Below are 20,181 nucleotides of genomic sequence, written 5' to 3'. Positions count from 1 at the left end.
CTCACAGACAACGCTCACTCTGTCAAGGACCTAGGAGTACTCATCTCAAACAATTTAAGCCCCAGAGCCCACTGTAACAACATTGCCAAAAAGGCATTAAGAGTTGTTAACCTAATTTTGTGAAGCGTCTTCTCCGGTAACACTGTACTGCTAACTAGGGCATACAAAACCTTTGCCGGACCAATTCTTGAATACAGCTCATCCACCTGGAATCCACACTGTATTTTGGACATTAATTGACCCATTGAGTGGGTCCACAGGTATTTCACAAGAAGAATACTCCACTCCTCTACTCACAATAGAATACCTTATGCCACCAGGCTTGAAATGTTGGGCTTGGACAACCTGGAACAATGCCGCCTATGGTCTAACCCAGGGGTTTGCAAACTTGGCTCTTTTAAGACTTTTAAGCTTTGCTGGCTGAGGAACTCTGGGAGTTGATGTCCACAGGTCTTAAAAGATCCAAGTTTGCAGATCCCTGGTCTAAGCTAAGCGTAGTACACAAAATTATCCGCTATTACGTCCTACCTGTCAACAACTACTTCAGCTTCAACCACAATAATACACGGGCAAACAACAGATACAAACTCAAGGTAAACTGTTCCAAACTCAACTGCAGAAAATATGACTTCAGAAGCAGAGTGGCCAACGCCTGGAATGCTCTACCTGACTCTGTTGTTACTTCCTCAAACCCCCACAGCTTCAACCTAAGACTGCCTACCTCACTGTGGACCTCACCCCATTCCTAAGAGGTCTGTAACGGGGTGTGCATAAGCGCACCAGCGTGCCTACCGTCCCTGTCCTAATGTCCCCATTTATTTGTACTCATTTCATGTGCTCTTGTCCATGTTTATACTTGTACCTGTTATCTCGTACATGTTTGACAAACTAAATAAAATAAAAATAAATAAAATAAAATAAATTCATCAACAGACACGCACACAAATTGAGACAGGGGAGGAAAAGATCCGATCCGGGCAAGTTTTTAGAAAAGCATTTCTTTCAACCACAGGGGGGAACTGACTGCTCACCCAATATAGTGCAGTAAAACATCGGTGACGATTTTGGCTGCTTTGACGATAGGGCTTTCGGGCTCATTGAAAGTCCTTGCGTTATGTTCGATGTATCGTACCTCCCACATTAATGCTGATATTCTCCTGAAAATGGAGAGAAGGCAAAAACACTTGTTTACAGCGTGACTACTATTTTGAGACAGCACAGGAGCAAAATACAACAAACAGTGGTTTACATACAAGACTTCTATATACATACATAGACATGGTAAGCACATACCAGGCAAGCAATCAATCTTCAACTCTACACGGAGAACTACAATGCAGATAGAACACAACGAGAACACAAGGAGAGAGAGATACGCCCTCTCATGACCTCCCTTATATCAACACTCTTCTGAACACTCTTCTGGATTATCTAGGCAACTGAAAAGGGTTGGACGAGATATACTGTACATGGGTTCTGCATGGGGGTGAAATCCAGCAGGTTCTGACGGGTTCTGGAGAACCAATAGCGGAAATTTTGAGCAGTTCGAAGAACCGGCAAATACCACCTCTGGCTGGTCCCAGAGTGAGGAGGGAATGGAGATTTTGCAATATCCTTCTCCCAGGAGTGGGGAGGGAATGGAGATTTTGCAGTATCCTTCCCCAGGATTGGGGAGGGAATGGGGATTTTGCAGTATCCTCCCCCTGGAGTGGGGAGGGAATGGGGATTTTGCAGTATCCTTCCCTAGGATTGGGGAGGGAATGGGGATTTTGCAGTATCCTTCCCCAGGAGTGGGAAGGGAATGGAGATTTTGCAGTATCCTTCCCCTAGAGTGGGGAGGGAATGGGGATTTTGCAGTATCCTTCCCCTGGAGTGGGGAGGGAATGGGGATTTTGCAGTATCCTTCCCCTGGAGTGGGGAGGGAATGGGGATTTTGCAGAATCCTTCCCCTGGAGTGAGGAGGGAATAGGGATTTTGCAGAATCCTTCCCCTGCCACGCCCACCAAGCCATGCCTAAGACACACCACACCCACCAAGCCACGCCCACAGAACCGGTAGTAAAAAAAATTGGATTTCACCACCGGTTCTGCATAAAGTGTTTTAAGAGCAATTCCATTTTTTGAAAAAAAAAGTTTTAATAAGAACAACTATGTGTTATGGAGATAAGAAGCATTCTGGTCCAAGATGCCATCACACAGAACCCTGGGCATCGTTCCTTTCAAGAAATCCCTGAACTTCAGGATGGCATGCCATAGTTGACCGTTAACCGTTGACTGAAGTTTTTCACTGTTGTTAGTTAATTAAAAAAGTTTTGGTTTAAATCAACTTTGGTGGATTGCAAAATCTGTTCATAAATACAGAAAACACCTAGTTACCGAAGTCCTGAATCCAGACTTGGAAAATTAAAGTTAAAACCTTTGTGTTTGCTGGCAAATTAAGTCAGTCCCATTAGACCAGGGGTGTCCAAACTTGGCAACTTTAAGACTTGTGGACTTCAACTCCCAGAATTCCTCAGCCAGCAAAGCTACTAGGAGAAGTTGCAGCAGAAGAAATTCAGCATCAAACCAAACAATGATAAGCAACTCTTTTATATATTAGTAACCATTAATCCAACCTGTAAAATCTGTTTTCAAGTCTTCTCCTTATCGTGGTGAGGTCAGTTGGATAAGCAACAACAGTGCAATACAGAGGATAGGCACTAAGGTCAACTGGAACTGCAAAGGGATTAGAAATCTCTGCAGAAAAAAATAAATAAAAGATAAAGCAAAGGCGAACTGAATAAAACTTTTAAGAAAGATGGCAGAAGCATGATGTGTTTAAGGGGAAAAAACCTCTCTGATAATTAATGTGAAGTTTGACTTTATATACACATTACTCTAAGCCCTAATAGCAGGTGATGCCCCCAAGATATTCTCCTAATTCAAATGTTGATAAGTAAGAATTAGATTTCTTCTGTTTGTGTTATGATGTTTCAGCTGGTCCTGCAGGCTTGGAAAGTGAATTATTTTTTATGTTTTGAAAGATTATTCCAAGGAATTACAAACAGGAATAACAGATGCCTCTTTAATGTACTGCAATTGATAGTGTCATTTGTTTTCTTTCTTTCTTTCATTCTTTCTTTCACTGTCTTTCTCTTCCTTCCTTCCTTCATCTTTCTTTCCTTCCTTCTTTCTTCCCTTCCCTTCCACTGTTCTCTGCCCTTTCCCTTCCTTTTCTTTCCTTTCCTCCTTCCTTCCTTTTCCTTCCTTCCTTCTTCCCTTCCTTTCCACTGTCCCCTGCCCTTTACCTTCCTTTCCTTTCCCCTTTCATTCCTTCCTTCCTTCCTTTCCTTCCTTCCTCCCTCCCTTCCCTTCCCTTCCCTTCCACTGTCCCCTGCCCCTTCCCTTCCCTTCCCTTCCCTTCCCTTCCCTTTCCTTTCCTTTCCTTTCCTTTCCTCCTTCCTTAAATTTATATGCCACAAGTCTCACTTCCCAAAGCGACTCTGGATGGCTTAACAATTAAGAATTAACAATTCTGCTGATTATAGCCTGATTATAACCTTCACGGCGAAGGTTGTAGAGAGTATGGTGGCATATCAATTTCCCTTGCACCTGGATGAAACTGTCTATCTAGACCCGTTCCAGTCCGGTTTTCGGCCCGGTTACAGCACGGAGACGGCTTTGGTCGCGTTGGTGGATGATCTCTGGAGGGCCAGGGACAGGGGTTGTTCCTCTGCCCTGGTCCTATTAGACCTCTCAGCGGCTTTCGATACCATCGACCATGGTATCCTGCTGCGCCGGTTGGGGGGATTGGGAGTGGGAGGCACCGTTTATCGGTGGTTCTCCTCCTATCTCTCCGACCGGCCGCAGTCGGTGTTGACGGGGGCAGAGGTCGCCCCGAGGCGCCTCACTTGTGGGTGCCGCAGGGTCGATCCTCTCGCCTTCTGTTTAACATCTACATGAAGCCGCTGGGTGAGATCATCAGTGGTTTCGTGTGAAGTACCAGCTGTATGCGGATGACACCCAGCTGTACTTTTCTACACCGACCACCCCAACGGTTATCAAGTGCTGTCCCGTGCCTGGAGGCCGACGGGTCTGGATGGGGAGAAATAGGCTCAAGCTCAATCCTCCAAGACAGAGTGGCTGTGGATGCCGGCATCCCGATACAGTCAGCTAAATCCGCGGCTGACCATCGGTGGCGAGTCATTGGCCCCGATGGAAAGGGTCCGCAACTTAGGCGCCCTCCTGGATGAACGGCTGTCTCTAGAAGACCATTTGACGGCCGCTCCAGGAGAGCGTTCTACCAGGTTCGCCTGGTACGCCAGTTGCGCCTTTCTGGACCGGGATGCCCTATGCACGGTCACCACGCACTCGTGACGCCTCGCCTGGATTACTGCAATGCTCTCTACATGGGGCTCCCTTGAAGGGCATCCGAGGCTGCAGTTAGTCCAGAATGCGGCTGCCGGGGTGATAGATGGAGCCCCTCGTGGCTCCCGTATAACACCCATCCTGCGCAGGCTGCACTGGCTACCTGTGGCTTTCCGGGTGCGCTTCAAGGTTTTGGTGACCACCTTTAAAGCGCTCCATGGCATTGGGCCGGGCTACTTACGGGACCGCCTACTGCTACCGAATATCTCTCACCGACCCGTGCGCTCTCACAGAGGGGGTCTCCTCAGGGTGCCGTCGGCGCGGCAATGTCGTCTGGCGACACCCAGGGGAAGGGCCTTCTCTGTGGGGGCCCCCACCCTCTGGAATGAACTACCCCCCGGACTTCGTCAGCTTTCGGACCTCCGGACCTTCCGCCGCGGGCTTAAAACGTATTTATTTAATTGTGCAGGGCTGAGCTAGATTTTTTTTTTTTTTTATTCAAAAAGTTTTTATTAGTCAAAAAAGGTTTATACAAATACATATCAGGTATGGTAAATTTTCATTTTTCTTATCTAAAATAAGAATTTTACTCAAATTTTTTAACACATACAACAGCCATAAGGCAAGCAGGTGACACGAAGTAGCTAAGTTTGCAAATTTTAAATACATAATAAAGAAGAGTCAAGAATAATCAGAATATCGTACAAAAGAGAATAAGGAAAACCAACACAATCCCAAATATCTTTATCACTTCCTAGTTTTGGATCTCAGAACTCTGGGTTCAGCCTGACCCAACTCCAGGGCCGCAACAGCGGCAGCCGCTTCAGCCCCATGATCTATAACCTCCCCTTCTTCAATTCCTGGATCATCTGATTCCAGGAAGGCTTTGTGTTCCTCCACATAGGCCGTAGCCTCCACAATTGTACTGATTTTTTTCGTAATGCCCTCCCGGAAAATCATCAATCCCTCTGGCATCAGCCATCTGAAGCCCACTCCCTTCTGGTACAATTTGCTTGACAAAAAATAATATTTCTTTCTTTTTTCACGTACCTGTCTGGGAATCTGCCTCAGAATGGCTATCTCCCTGCCCCTGTAAATCAGTGCCCCACTCCTATGTTTTCTAAGAATTTCATCTCGCCTCTTCTCACAAATTTGACATGAACCTCTCTGGGAACTGCATGCGTGCATATTGCGAATTAACTCTATAAACTCGATCCACATCCCAATTCATGAAATCAACACCTCTCCCAAGAAATTCTCCCAACAATTTAGTCACAACATCTCTCAAATCTTCTTGGTCCACTTCTTCCAAATTTTGAAACCTAAGGAAATAAGACATTTTATCCATCTGTAGTCCAAGCACAGCATTGCCTGTCGTCTCCTCTCTCTTCTGCACTGCCCGCATATCACCCTCCAGACCTTCCACTTTCTGCTTGTTTTCTGCTGAGACTTGTTGAGTATCCTTTAAATCCTTTTGGATAGTCACAATTTCTGCTCTTATTTCCGTTTGGCCTCTTTGCAAATCATCCAATTTCTTGTCCATATTGGATAACTTTTCCAGAATTCTCTCCATCTCTCCAGCAGTTGGTCTCTGACCTTTTGCCATTTGAAAAAAAAAGTATTCAAAATCCTCAGGCAAGCACAGTATCCTTGTAATTTCCTCCGGATCCACCAGGGGGCACTCACAGGAGCAACGAGTCCAGAGTACAGTTAGTCAACCAGGAAGCCGAAGGGAAGTGATGTCATCAAAATTCTCATAGTGAAGGCGGAAGCTGGACGCCACCACTGTTCCCCAGAAGGAGGGGGGGCCTCAAACCTTCCCTCCTAAATTTCTCCATCACCTCTTCTCTCCAGAGCTCCACAAAACCGGTAATCTTCTTATTTTAAGTTCTCCTCTCTCCAGAATAACTCGTGCTCCTTCCAACCGCAGGGGAGAGAAAACCCCCCCGCACTCCGGAGCACTCCACTCACATTTACCGATATTCCCTTCCCTTCTCCTCCTTAATTCTTCTCCGTGCCCTGTTCACCACCAGGCTGCTGCAGTTATAAATCCAATGCCCCGGTATCACCGGGCACAGCGGCCCAGGCGACGACCAAAATAATGGCCGCGGCCTGTGGCCTCCGAACCCCGCCAAGCCTAGGACGCGCCAGCATCGGTCCCCACAGTCCTGTATATCGGCTGGGAGACCCCTGGCGAGCCGTCCGTACGGCAGGTGTCCTTTTCGGAACACCTGGCCCCTGAGGGCCTCGGCGGCGGCCGGATTCGGGCGCTGGAGGCAGGAGAAACCTTCCAGACGTCCGTTGCCGCTGGATACCGGAAGTCGTCTCGGCTGAGCTAGATTTTAAATTATTGGTTTTTAAATTGGGTTTTATTTGATATTTTAATTCTAAATTTACGGGCTTGTTAGAATCAGTTTTTTAATTGTTTTATATTGTATTTATATGTCTTTTAAATGCCTGTACACCGCCCTGAGTCCTTCGGGAGATAGGGCGGTATATAAATTTGAATAAATAAATAAATAAATAAATAGCTCCAAGAGGCCATAGGAGAAATCCAGACCTTGTAATTAATGTGTTATGGTCCACCAGCAGCCCGCGAAGCTGGCAACAGAGTCAGACAGTGATGAGGCTAAGGAAGAACATGGGCCAGTCCTGGAGGCTGGGGAAGGCCCAGATGAGGGCTCTGCATTGGAGGCAGAGGTGGGGCCAGGGCCATTAGGGAGTGAGGTGCAGACTCCGGAGCCTCCAGAGACTGATAGTAGTGAGGCGAAGGAACAGGAGGAGCCTGTTCCTAATGCACACATGAGAAGAGGTGCCAGAAGGCAAGAGCAGCTCAAGCAAAGAGGACAACTCGGGAGTAGGGCCAAGAGATGATTGGCCCCTCCCATAAGGCTTAAAAGCAACAGCGTTTGGGCTTTGCTGGAAAACAATGTTGATAGCTTTGTCTTCTTGCATTTATTTTGTATCTGTGACTTTTGAACTTTTTCAGGAAAGGGCTTTGGCAGTTTGTCTAACTGGACCAAGGTTTGCGACAGGACTGAGGCATTTATGTTGGGAGGAATTTGCTTTAATTTAGTTGAACTACGCTGGGAATGAAGTAATTCTCAGCTGTTCGAATAAAGTTTGTTTGTTTTTACACCGACTGAGTTTCCTACTACCCACTTGGGCCTGGGTCACAACCTAATGTTGCCCTACCTAGAGAAAGAAGCTGATCGATGCCTCGGAGAACCCGCACGCATTCTTCGTCTCGGGAATGGGAGCCCCATTCTCCTTCCTGGGGCTTGTATAGCAGAGAGGCCAATTCTTCGCTGGTCACTGGCACTCCAGCCCCCACCTCATCTGGATAAGCAGCTGCAGAGGGAAGGAGGGAGGGGGAAGAGAGAGAGTGAGTGACTTGAGTGTATCAGGTTAATTCACTGCGGCAACGATATATCAGTGCCTGAAACAACACTGTCCATCTTTCATTTAATGCCTCTTCTGCAAAATGCGCCCCAAAACAAAATCTGGGTATGGCTGTAATTATATTCCAGTTTTATTTTGCAACTCATGATTACGGTTAACAAATTCAAAGGCAATCAACGTTCTTATAAAATTAATATAATAATACAGGCAGCCCTCGATTTACAAGCACAATGGAGGCCTTACATTTCTGTTGCTAAGCGAGACATTTGTTCAATGAATTTTGTCCAGTGGTGAAATCTCAGCCGGTTTACTACTGGTTCCCTGGCTGCACATGCGCATACATGCGCAATGTGCACCACGCACCAAATGCGAGGTGCGGGCATGGGCACACAGTGCACGCCAAAAGGAGGCATGGGGTAAGTAGACAGTAAGTAGGGGGTGGTCAGCTGTAGTGTGCGATCTTTTTTTTTTACTTTTAAAAGCATTTTTTTACAACCTATTTGGCCAAATAGGTTGTAAAAAACGCTTTTAAAAGTAAAAAAAAAAAAAGGTTCTGACGATTCCGCGGCTCAGCTGTGATCGTCAGAGACTTTTTTTTTTTTACCTTTTAAAAGCATTTTTTTTAAAAGAAGCAGCAAGCGGGCAAGCAGGCGATTGGGTGGGCATGGGTGGGTGGGGAGCAGAGATTTTTGCTACTGATTCTCTGAACCACCAGCCGCCATCGCTACCAAATCAGCCGATCCGGTCCGAACCAGGAGCATTTCACCCGATTTCGTCCCATTTTCCTGCCACGGTTGTTATGGGAATCACGGCAGCTGTTCAGTTAGTGACTCCCTTGTTCAGTGAATCTGGCTCCCCCATTGACTTTTTTTTTTTTTATTTGCATTTATATCCCGCCCTTCTCCGAAGACTCAGGGCGGCTTACACTATGTCAAGCAATAGTCTTCATCCATTTGTATATTATATACAAAGTCAACTTATTGCCCCCAACAGTCTGGGTCCTCATTTTACCTACCTTATAAAGGATGGAAGGCTGAGTCAACCTTGGGCCTGGTGGGACTAGAACCTGCAGTAACTGCAAGCAGCTGCTGTTAATAACAGACTGTCTTAGCAGTCTGAGCCACTCAAGGACTCTTGTCAGAAGGTTGCAAAAGTTGATCACATGACCCTGGGACGCTGCAACTGTCATAGACATGAACCAGTTGCCCAAGTGTTTGAATTTTGGTCATTTGACCATGGGGATGCTGCAACGGTCGTAGGGGTAGAAAAGCAGTGATGAATCACTTTTTTCAGTGTCGTCGTAACTTGGAAGGACTACCTATAATGTCTTTAACGACATCAGTCACCAACATCTGTCTATCCCAGGTCCTTAGGAAGGACTCCATAGATCAGGGTGTCAAACTCTTATTGCATTGAGGACCGCATCAGGGTTGTTTGACCTCAGGGGACCAAGGTAGGCATGGCCAACTTGGCCTGTGGAGGCCAAGTGCTAAGGCAGGACTTCCCTCCCTCTCATGATCACCTTCCTTTCTTCTTTCCTTCCTTCCCTTGCACTCTCCCTCCCTCCCTCCTTCTTTCCTTCCTTCCCTCCCTCCCTCTCTCTCCTTCCTTCTTTTCCCTTCCCTCATTCTCCTTCTTCTTCCTTCCCCTCTTTCCTTATTTTCCCCTCCTTGCTCTCTTCCCATCTTCCCATTTTTTCCTTTGTCTTTCTTCTTTCCCTTTCTCCTTTCCTGTCCCTTCTTGCATGCTCAAATGCAAAAGGGGAAACGTTCCTCCTTTTGTTTTGCTAGCGCTCTACTAGTGAAAATGGAGCCCGGGGCCGTTTTCGGCTCGGACGGGCCTCCTGCAACCCGCTGCCATTGAAAACAGAGCTTGGGGGAGGGGGCGGTTTGCACGCGGCCCTCCCAAGCACATTTTTGCTGGCAGAGGCACCGTAGGCCGGTCCTTTGCTGTCTCCAGGGGGGCCCTGCGTGACAGATCTAAGCACCCCTTGGGGCGGATGTGGCCCACAGGCCTTGAGTTTGGCACCCCTGCCATAGATAAACAAAAATGCCAAATCCAGTCTAAATATCTGGCTGACTGTATGGCCAATCATCATAATTTAAATTTATATGCCCTCCGACTCCATCTTACGTGGTCTTCATCTGAGAAAATACATTATCTGAACTTCCCGCCCTACTTCCCCAAAGGAAAATACCCCATTGGGTTTTTTTTGTTATAAGAAAGCTCTCTGTTATGCAATTAAAAAATTGATCCTTAAGACTTTCTCCTGTGTTCTTCAAATATATCCTGTAGAGCAACGGTTCTCAACCTGTGGGTCGCAACCCCTTTGGGGGTCGAATGACGATTTGCCAGGGGTCGCCTAAGACCATCGGAAATATGGGAAGTATACTTGCGAGTCGAAGAATCGCGCTCCAATGGTTGACTCCACAAGCCAGCTGCAGGCTCTTCAAATCATTAGCCGAATTCGGCTTCAGGTGCGACGAATTAAAAAAGAGAGAAATCTTTGCTCTGATGTCTCCCTCTCAAGCCAGCTGCAATCACTCCCAATCGCTAGCCTAATCTGGCTTCAGACGCGATAAACTTAATAGGGGAGGAGTCTCTGCTTTAATGCCTCCGTCCTCAAGGCAATCGCAAGCAGTTCAGATCGCTAGCCAATACGACTTCAGGCACGATAAATTCAAAACAAAAATAATTTTACGGTTGGGGTCGCCACATCATGGGGAATTGTATTAAAGGGGTCGCAGCACTATAAAGGTTGAGAACCACTGCTGTAGAGTAATTCTTCTGGCAGGTCTGAAAGGGCTTTGATTTTAATTTTACTATGCTGCTTTTTTTTAAAAAAACTGTAAACCGAAGGTTGCCCATGCAGTCAAGTTAAACATTGTTGTTATTTTAATTTGTATCTTATTTCTGTATTACTTTAAGATACTTAAAACTGGTCAATGAAATGAAGTTGTTTCAGTCCAATTCAAATTGAATTCTTTTTTATGTAGAGCAGGGGTGTCCAAACTTGTCAGCTTTAAGACTTGTGTTCAACCCCAGAATTCCTCAGCCAGCTTTGCTTTGCTGGCTGAGGAACTTTGGGAGTTAAAGTCCACAAGTCTTAAAGTTGACAAGTTTGGACATCCCTGATGTAGAGTAAAGGCTTGGAAAAACTGAGTCCAATTTGATCTATAATGCTGCTGTAATATTTTGCCATTATTATTATCTCTATCAAAAGGAGGTAGGAAACAAGCAATATTTACTTCCTTCTGGAATTGGTTCCATGTCCCAGGGGCTCATATTTTCTCTTTCATTGTTGTCCCAGCTGCAAAATAACAATAACAACAACAACAATAAAACATCTCAGAAATAGCTTAGTCAAGTTAAGAAATGCACTGCGAGACTTTGGGGGGATTTTCTTGCTCTGCAAATCTTGGTGAGATCCGGTTCATTTTTTTAATCAGTTTCTCCTCCCTATCCCCATCTTACTAAATTTGTTCCAATTTTGTCTATTCTGCCAATAAAATCCTAACCCAGTGTACGTAATTTATTTCCAACTTTCCCACTGGGTGGCAGAGACTAAAACGAAACATAAAAATCAGCTTTTCATGGCAATTGAGCAGGAATCTTGTCAATTTTTTTTATTTGAATTTATATCCTGCCCTTCTCCGAAGACTCAGGGCGGCTTACACTATGTTAGCAATAGTCTTCATTCTATTTGTATATTTATATACAAAGTCAACTTATTGCCCCCAACAATCTGGGTCCTTATTTTACCTACCTTATAAAGGATGGAAGGCTGAGTCAACCTTGGGCCTGGTGGGACTTGAACTTGCAGTAATTGCAAGCAGCTGTGCTAATAACAGACTGCATTAGTCTGTTGAGCCACCAGAGGCCCTCTAAGAAACGGGAGGCAAATATTTTCAAACCAGCAGATTATCAATGCTTGTGATTACGCAAGTTATGTACAAAAACTTGCTTTTTTCCTGGGTTGTTTTGGGGGGTTTTTTGCACTAAAATTCCAACACTTAGATTCGTCCTTACTGAACACTGTAGCACTGGAAGGAACTGTCTGGATATTCCGCTTGGAATGGCTGTTGACTCTCTACGGTTCCAAACCACCACGCATCATCAATTATACTACGAAATCTATCCCCTGCAATAAGAAAGGCAGAGAGAACAAAGTAATACCTGCAGAGGCTTGTAAAACAAAGTTGGAAGGGACTTTGGAAGGCCTTCTAGTTCAGGGGTCACCAACCTTTCGGACCACAGGGAACACTAAATTCATAATTTTAAATCCCGCGGATCACTAATATGATCTGACTAATGACTGGCTGGGTGGGTGTGGTTAGGTGGTCATGTGATTGAGTGGGCATGGCCAACTCGATGTCACTCATGTCAAGGGGCGCCTCGCCAGCCTCTATTCGCCCCTCCTCTCCCAGCCACTCAACTGCCCGCCCGGGCTCCTTAGGGCCCCAACAGGAAGCAGTTGTTGGAGCTAAGCAGCCACTATGAGAAAGAGTTGGCAAAACAGCTGGCTCAGTTCAAATTGGATCTGAACGAGAAGGAGGCTCAGCAGAAGCACCTCAGTGAGGACTACGAGCATAGGTTTTCAAAGCAGAGGGAAGGACCTGCGGGAGTGCAAGGCCAGGTACCAGCGCCAGGAGGCTCAGCGGGCTGAGATGGTCAGCCAGTTCTAGGCCATGATGCAGTCCCACTGGAACAAGGCCCTCTTCCCTTTGCCACCAACGGCGCTTCCCTCCACCCTTCACCAAAGCCCCGCATCAGGAGGCTAAAGCAGACCCCGTCAGAATTTCTCCCCCCCTCCCCCCGACTCATAGAAAGAGATCCCGAAGGACTCTCTGCAGCAACACAAACATTCATTACACGTGTAGTTTGATGACTTCTGATTTAGTGCAATATAAAAAAATGCAAATGTTTTTTTCTGTGGACCACCAAAATTTTCTTGCGGACCACCGGCGGTCCACGGACCACCAGTTGGTGATCGCTGTTCTAGTTCAATCCCCTGTTCAAACATTCCGTGCCCTTTACCATTCTACCAATGGCTGTCCAATCTCTTCTTTAAAAAACTCCAATGATGGAGCCCCCCCCACAACTTCTGAAGGTAACCCGTTATCGGAATCCATGTTTTTGGGGTATCGACCTTTTGAACGGGATTTTAGAATGGTTTGGTTCTGAAACCATTGACTCTCCTCACCCAAGAGAATGCAGAATATACGTTAACGTTGGAGTATATCCTATTAAACCAGGGGAAGCTTGAAGGTTTCATAGTAAACAGGCAAACGTACCGATCTGCCAGTTTCTTTCTTTGGCTTCGTTGTAAAATTGATGCAACACGAGGAAGTCAATGACGTCAGGCATGTCATGATACCTGGGAAACAAAAACGAAATGATTCAGCCAAGGAGAAGATGGGGGTGGTTGTGATAATAATAATAATTATAACAGAGCCGATTTGGTGGAATGGTTAAGGCAGGGATGTCAAACTCAAGACCAGGGGACCGGATTTGGCTCGCAGTAAATGGCGTAAATCTGGCCTGCAGGGCCACCCGGGAAACAACAAAGGGGCTTCAGCCCACAGTGTTTCAGCCTGGCCCAGACTGACCGGGCGCTGATCTATAACCTGGTGGCGGCTGTTTCTGTTGTCAGAGTGCCGCAGGAAGCCATTGCAGCCAAAAACGGAGCTCGGGGGGGAGGGGCACACAAGCTCCGTTTTTGCTTTCAGAGTGCTGCAGGAGGCTGTCACAGCTGAAAACGGAGCGCCCCTCCTGAGGTCCGTTTTCGCTGGCAGAGTGCTAGCAAAACAAACTTGCTTGCCCTCCTCTGCCTGGGGCAGTGGACAGCCTGTGCCACCATCCAGGGATCCTCCATGTGCCCTGAGAGGGACGACGAGGCTCCTCTGGAGGACAAGGGTTTTGGCGCTCTCCCTGATCTCGCCTTCTTCCGCTGGAGACAATGGATCCCTCAGCCCCACCTGGGCCACCACAAGCACCTCTGACACGAGTGACATCGAGCTGGCCATGCCCACCCCAGCCACACACCCCTGGCCGCCCAAGGTCAAATACAACCCTGATGTGGCCCTCAATGAAATCGAGTTTGACACCCCTGGGTTAAGGCATCAGGTGAGAAACTAGGGGACCGTGAGTTCTAGTTCCACCTTTAAGTATGGTCTAAGGTTGCTGTGCATAGTTGGTGAGTGGAAGAAAAAAAATGAGACCTCCATTACACACTTTTGGGAAGAATGAAAGGCGCATGTAGACTCTCGCAAAATACATAATTTAATTAAAATACGGTGGCTGAGACAGCCAGTTGGGTGTACTGGTTCAGACACCAGGCTAAAAACTGGGCGATCTAATCTTGCCACAGGTACGAAACCAGTTGGGCGACAGTGGGCCAGGAAGACTGAAAGAAAACTAGTCCAGGCAATTGCCAGGAACTAAAAACTGATCTGAGTGCACCATCATAAAAAGAACGACAAAAGTAACCATTGCTTAAGGACTGTCTTCTTCAGCAACGGTTCACAGTTACCAAGGAGATGAAAAAGTAACTTGGACTAATCCTTGCATTTACGACCTTCAACAGATCTGTAAAGCAAAGGAAGTAAGAGCAAGGAGGTTAAGTGTTTATGGAGAAAGATGACTTAGCAATTGTTTTTGCTTAATGACTTAGTTGTCAGTCCCAACTGTGGTTGTTAAATGATAAAAATGATAAAAAATAATTTAAATGTGTATCGTGGCCAATGACTCTGGGTGGTTCATAACAATCCAGAGACGTTACAATGGAATTGTTAAAAGATGGCAAGTGCAATGAAGTGAAGGGGTCCCACCCTCCCATTCTAAAATCCTAGGTGAAGAGCCAAGTCTTCATAGCCTTTCTAAGCATAATACTTTTGAATTTATTTAAGAATCACTTAGGCCTTCAATTATTCACAATTATAACTTTTGCAGACTGCAGGACAAAAATAAAGCTATAAGGAAATTTTAGGTTTGAGAGAGAACTTTGCAAGGATATCAACATAGACAAAATGATTGTTGGAAATGTCACCAGTTACCAGGATCTTATTATCATATGTGGTGGACCTGCCCAGAAGCTAAAAACTAGTGGAATAAAATTAAGACATGGTTAGAAGAAATGACACAACAACATATCGATTTAAAACCAGAGCTGTTCCTATTGGGTATCCTCCCAGAGAAAATTAATAAAGAAAATATTTACTTGATTATACAGCAGCAACAATCGTTTTTGCACAAAATTGGAAAGAAAATACCTCTGGAAGGGGAAGTTATTAAAAAAAAATTAGACTGCGGTGTGGCTCAGGCTGTAAGAAGCCTGTTATTAAAACACAGCTGCCTGCAATTACTGCAGGTTCTAGTCCCACCAGGTCCAAGGTTGACTCAGCCTTCCATCCTTTATAAGGTAGGTAAAATGAGGACCCAGATTGTTGGGGGGGGCAATAAGTTGACTTTGTAAATATACAAATAGAATGAGACTATTGCCTTACACACTGTAAGCCGCCCTGAGTCTTCGGAGAAGGGCGGGATATAAATGTAAATAAATAAATAAATAAAAAAGATTAACTTTGATGATTAAAGAAAGAGAAGATTCAGAATATTTTAAGATATGGGATCAATTTTACCATTGGTTAGAAAAAAGATATAGATAAGCAAAATAATAGTTATGTAAGAGAATGGTATAATCAGAATATTGTGGAAAAAAATTGTAACAGATTAAATGAAAATGACGATAGAAGAAAAAACAAAAAGATGAAATCATGGAGAAAACACCGAGATGTCACATGGAAGGAATGACTGATGTATTAAATGTTTGTTTGTATATAAAATAAAATAAAATATTAAAAAAAAACACATGACAGAATGATTGTGTGATACTCCCCCACCTGCAACTTTCTGGGAATCCCTGGCCAAAAAAAAATATGATTGGAAGAAGAATGGGAGGGGAGAGGAGGAAACCCAAAAGCTCAAAAGCATCACCATAAAGTTTAACTAGAGCCTCATGAGGCGAGCCACTCACTTTATGGAAAACGATTCCCCTGTCATTTTGCCCGAGATGGGGTCAAGAAAGGCAAGCTTCAAGCAGCACAGCGTCGGTGGTCCAACTTCATACTTAATTCCTACAATCTTCACAAATTCTTGTTCCTGTTTATCAAAGAGCAGAAAAGGTCAACAACTTAGGGTTGCTTCCTGTTTTGAATTTTAAAGCACACCTAGGCAAAGAGCATTTAAATGGACCACGCTTTTGTTAAATTAGCATCTAAGATTCTTCTTCTAGCAATGACCTATTTTCCTTATATCATGATATGGGGCTGCCCTTGAGGTGCACCCGGAGGCTGCAGTTAGTCCAGAATGCAGCTGCGCGAGTAGTAATGGGAGCCACTCGTGGCTCTCACGTAACACCACTGCTCCGTAGTCTGCACTGGCTTCCTGTGGTCTTTCGGGTGCGCTTCAAGATTTTGGTTACCACCTTTAAAGCGCTCCATGGCTTAGGGCCCGGGTACTTACGAGACCGCCTGCTGTTACCCTATGCCTCCCACCGACCCGTACGCTCTCATAGAGAGGGTCTCCTCAGGGTGCCGTCCGCCAAACAGTGTCGGCTGGCGGCCCCCAGGGGTAGGGCCTTCTCTGTGGGAGCATCGATGCTCTGGAATGAACTCCCCCCTGGCCTACGTCAAGTGCCTGATCTTCGGACCTTCCGTCGTGAGCTAAAAACATACTTATTTATTCAAGCGGGACTGGCATAATAGTTTGATTTTAAATTGGGGTTTTATTAATATTCTTAAATATTTTAAATTTAATTTTAATTATTAGCCGTTTTTGTAATTTTGCTGTTTTTAATTTGTTTTAATTGTACATATTTTGTATTTTATCTCCGGCTGTACACCGCCCTGAGTCCTTCGGGAGAAGGGCGGTATAAAAATTCAATAAATAATAATAAAAAATAATAATATACATAACTGGACTCAGGATTTGTTATTTATATTATTATATTATATTATATTATATTATATTATATTATATTATATTATATTATATTATATTATATTATATTATATTATATTATATTATATTATAGGCTCAGATGCACTACAGAAGATAATCAAGCAGATATGTTCACATCCTATCAAACTCCTTGATCAAGAATAGAATATAAATTTTATTACGGTCATCAACCAGCAATAGACATGCAATAAATTAAAAATAACACTGATATTAATTGTGAATAATAACATCCCTTTTATGGAAATACATAATCTCAAACTATTAGGGTCACTCCCTAATTTACATGGGTGGAGAGCTGATAAGCATGTGAGTAAATATATTTTTCCAAAAATTGTTATAGATATCTCCCAAAAACTGGCACAAGTTGACATCTATAATTCTGTAACCAATTTTTTTCTCGGTGGACATTGCAGCAACACAGAATTTTGCCACTGCACGTGTGGTAGCCGAGTTTAAGTCTTGGAGGAGAAAGCCTACATAAAATTCGTCTGTCTTCCCTGCCAATCTCTCTAGTAAGGGGAGAATATATATTGACCTACAAACTCTGTATAACTCACAGTATAATAAAACATGTGAGATCAAAGACAGGGCTGTTTTCAAGAGCTCTTTCAGGAGTGAAATCCAGCAGGTTCTGGAGAACCAACAGCAGAAATTTTGAGCAGTTCGGACAACCGGTAGTGGAAATTTTGAGTAGTTCAGAGAACTGGCAAATACCAGCTCTGGCTGACCCCAGAATGGGGGGGGAGAATGGGGATTTTGCAGTATTCTTCCCCTGGAGTGGGGTGGGAATGGAGATTTTGCAGTAACCTTCCCCTGCCACGCCCACCAAGCCACACCACGCCCACTAAGCCACGCCCACAGAATCGGTAATAAAAAAAAAATTGGATTACACCACTGAGCTCTTTGTGTACAGGCAGTCGCCAGGCTCAAATCACAGCATCTCCAGACAGGACTGAGAAAAACCTGGAAACTATTCCCTGAAAGCTGCTTCTGGATAGCTGGCTGGGGGAATTCTGGGAGTTGAGTCCACCTATCTTAAAAGTTGCCAAGGTTGAGAAATGCTGGGGTAGACTAATGGTTGGACATGATATAAAGCAGGGGTCTCCAACCTTGGCAACTTTAAGCCTGGAGGACTTCAACTCCCAGAATTCTGGGAGTTCAAGTCCTCCAGCTTAAAGTTGCCAAGGTTGGAGACCCCTGATATAAAATACATTCTGGCCACAATCAATAACCCACAATACAATTCTCTGGACTGCTTACCCTGAGTTCCATTTTATTCCATGGCTGCTTTTGTATGTTAACACTATAAATTTTTGCTTTCCGAATTGCACGCACGTAAGCTTCGTGCCCTTGCCTGAAATAGATTATCTGGAAGGAAGGAAGGAAGGAAGGAAGATGAGAAAACAGGGCTGTTTATACACTGGCTTCAGAAAGCAACTTCCATTAAAATGCTTCAAATACTGAACCCTAAAAATAAACCCTGTTTATTTGTTAAATTACTGCTCATCTTTGGAGCTCCGGAAAGTACATCATTTGCATATTACAAGAGAAAAGGGTGCCACGGCTAATATCTGCTAATGAACTGTAACTTTGCATGTTCAAAGCCCATTTGCTTATTTCATTAAATCATAAGAGTGTGTGTGCGTGTGTGTGTGAAAATTTTTCAGGGTATCCAAATCTGGAGACATAGTCTGTTGCATAAAGTAGATGATAAGTTGCGTTTTGATCGAAAGAATTCACAGCTGCCTAAGCAGGTGAGCGGCTTACGTATTCTTCAACACGCAAAGGAGCATTGGGCTGAGACGGCAACATAACCGACACCGAATTGCAGTCCTTGGGGACCCTTGTGGTTCTACTTGAGACATCTGCCAATGTGTTTGTAAGCCAAATCGGAACATCAACAGGCCCGAAGTGTTTTCCAGTTTTACTTGTAATTCATGAAAAGGACAGCAAACTCAGAAGGCCTATGGGACAGACTTCTTATAGGAGAAGTCATACTACCAAACTTTCCTTCTTTCTTTCTTTCTTTCTTTCTTTCTTTCTTTCTTTCTTTCTTTCTTTCTCTTTCTTTCTTTCTTTCTTTCTTTTCTTACTCTCTCTCTCTCTCTTTCCTTTCTTTCTTTCTTCTTTTTCTATCTATCTACCTACCTATTTAATATTTAATATTTAACCGCATACGCAGCCGGTCCCCACCATTTCCTTTCGTTAGGGTTAGGGATACAGAGCTGGAAATCAGGTAAGATGGCAAAAGGAGCCCCATCTTGCTCCACGCGCCCCAAAGTAGTAAGACATCCCTGAAAATAAGGCCAAGCACTTATTTCAGGGTTCAAAAAATATAAGACAGGGTCTTATTTTCGGGGAAACATGGTCTCTCTCTCTCTCTCTCTCTGTCTATCTATATCTATGTCTGTCTGTCTGTTTATCTATATCTCTATGTCTGTCTGTCTGCCTATCATCCATCCATCCATCCATCCATCCATCCATCCATCCATCTATCTATTATCTATCTATCTATCTATCTATCTATCTATCTATCTATCTATCTCTATCTATCAATCATCTATCCATCTATCTCTATCTATTATCTATCTATCTATCTATCTATCTATCTATCTATCTATCTATCTATCTATCTATCTATCTATCTAATTTATAGAGCCACCCAACTCACACATAGGTGACTCTGGGCAGCTTACAAAATGTAAAAAAAATAAAAATAAAAGTTCAACATATAATAAATAACTTCTGCGAAGTTCCAGCCTTGCAGTAAACTCCTCCCTACCCTCAAAAGTATTTAAAATACTTTTGGTATAAATACTTTTTGTCTTGACATAATTATTACGATACTTTCAATCTACTGTAGTCCTTCCCCAAGGTAAAAGCCCAACATGAAATGAGATCGTGCCAGCATGTCTGAAAAGATTTCTCTCTTCAGTTTTATTATGGATGGATAAAATTATTTCTGTGAACTTCATCGGAGGGTAATCAATCAATCAATTTTTCATTATGCTCACAGATCATCACTATAAATAAAAGCGTTGAAAATAATAAAAATAAATAAAAGACAAAATAATTTAGTATGATTAGTGGTGGGTTATCAGTGGGTGGTTAAGAGTCTGCCCAATTTTGCATATGGTATGGCCATATTCAAAGAAGCTACTTCATGCTGACCTGATAAAAGTAACGTAAAGGTTTCCCTCGCACATATATGCTAGTCGTTCCCGACTCTAGGGGGCGGTGCTCATTTCAGTTTCAAAGCCGAAGAGCCAGCGCTGTCCGAAGACGTCTCCGTGGTCATGTGGACGGCATGACTCAACGCCAAAGGCGCACAGAACGCTGTTCCCTTCCCACCAAAGGTGGTCCCTATTTTTCTACTTGCATTTTTAACCTGCTTTCTAACTGCTAGGTTGGC

At 44.3% G+C, this 20,181-nt stretch overlaps 1 protein-coding gene across 3 annotated transcripts in view; it reads right to left on the bottom strand.

The window, feature by feature from the left end:
- BRWD3 (bromodomain and WD repeat domain containing 3) overlaps nt 1-20,181 on the bottom strand; it is a 68,705-nt gene that overhangs the window by 12,618 nt on the left and 35,906 nt on the right. For all 3 annotated transcript variants that reach the window (XR_009156707.1, XM_058196933.1, XM_058196934.1), the window contains exons 25-32: nt 18,030-18,137; nt 15,784-15,908; nt 13,043-13,125; nt 11,778-11,889; nt 10,997-11,058; nt 7,542-7,697; nt 2,615-2,735; nt 1,032-1,157 (exon numbers count right to left, since the gene is read on the bottom strand). Coding sequence is in view for 2 of the 3 variants with exons in the window: in XM_058196933.1 (XP_058052916.1) it covers nt 1,032-1,157; nt 2,615-2,735; nt 7,542-7,697; nt 10,997-11,058; nt 11,778-11,889; nt 13,043-13,125; nt 15,784-15,908; nt 18,030-18,137 (893 nt within the window). In the remaining variant the exon portion in view is untranslated. The remainder of the gene's footprint in view (nt 1-1,031; nt 1,158-2,614; nt 2,736-7,541; nt 7,698-10,996; nt 11,059-11,777; nt 11,890-13,042; nt 13,126-15,783; nt 15,909-18,029; nt 18,138-20,181) is intronic.

The sequence above is a fragment of the Ahaetulla prasina genome, chromosome 11, assembly GCF_028640845.1.
Source record: "Ahaetulla prasina isolate Xishuangbanna chromosome 11, ASM2864084v1, whole genome shotgun sequence".
Taxonomy (NCBI): Eukaryota; Metazoa; Chordata; class Lepidosauria; order Squamata; family Colubridae; genus Ahaetulla; species Ahaetulla prasina.
Note: the sequence above shows the minus strand (reverse complement) of the source record. Positions and strands in the feature narration are given on the sequence as shown.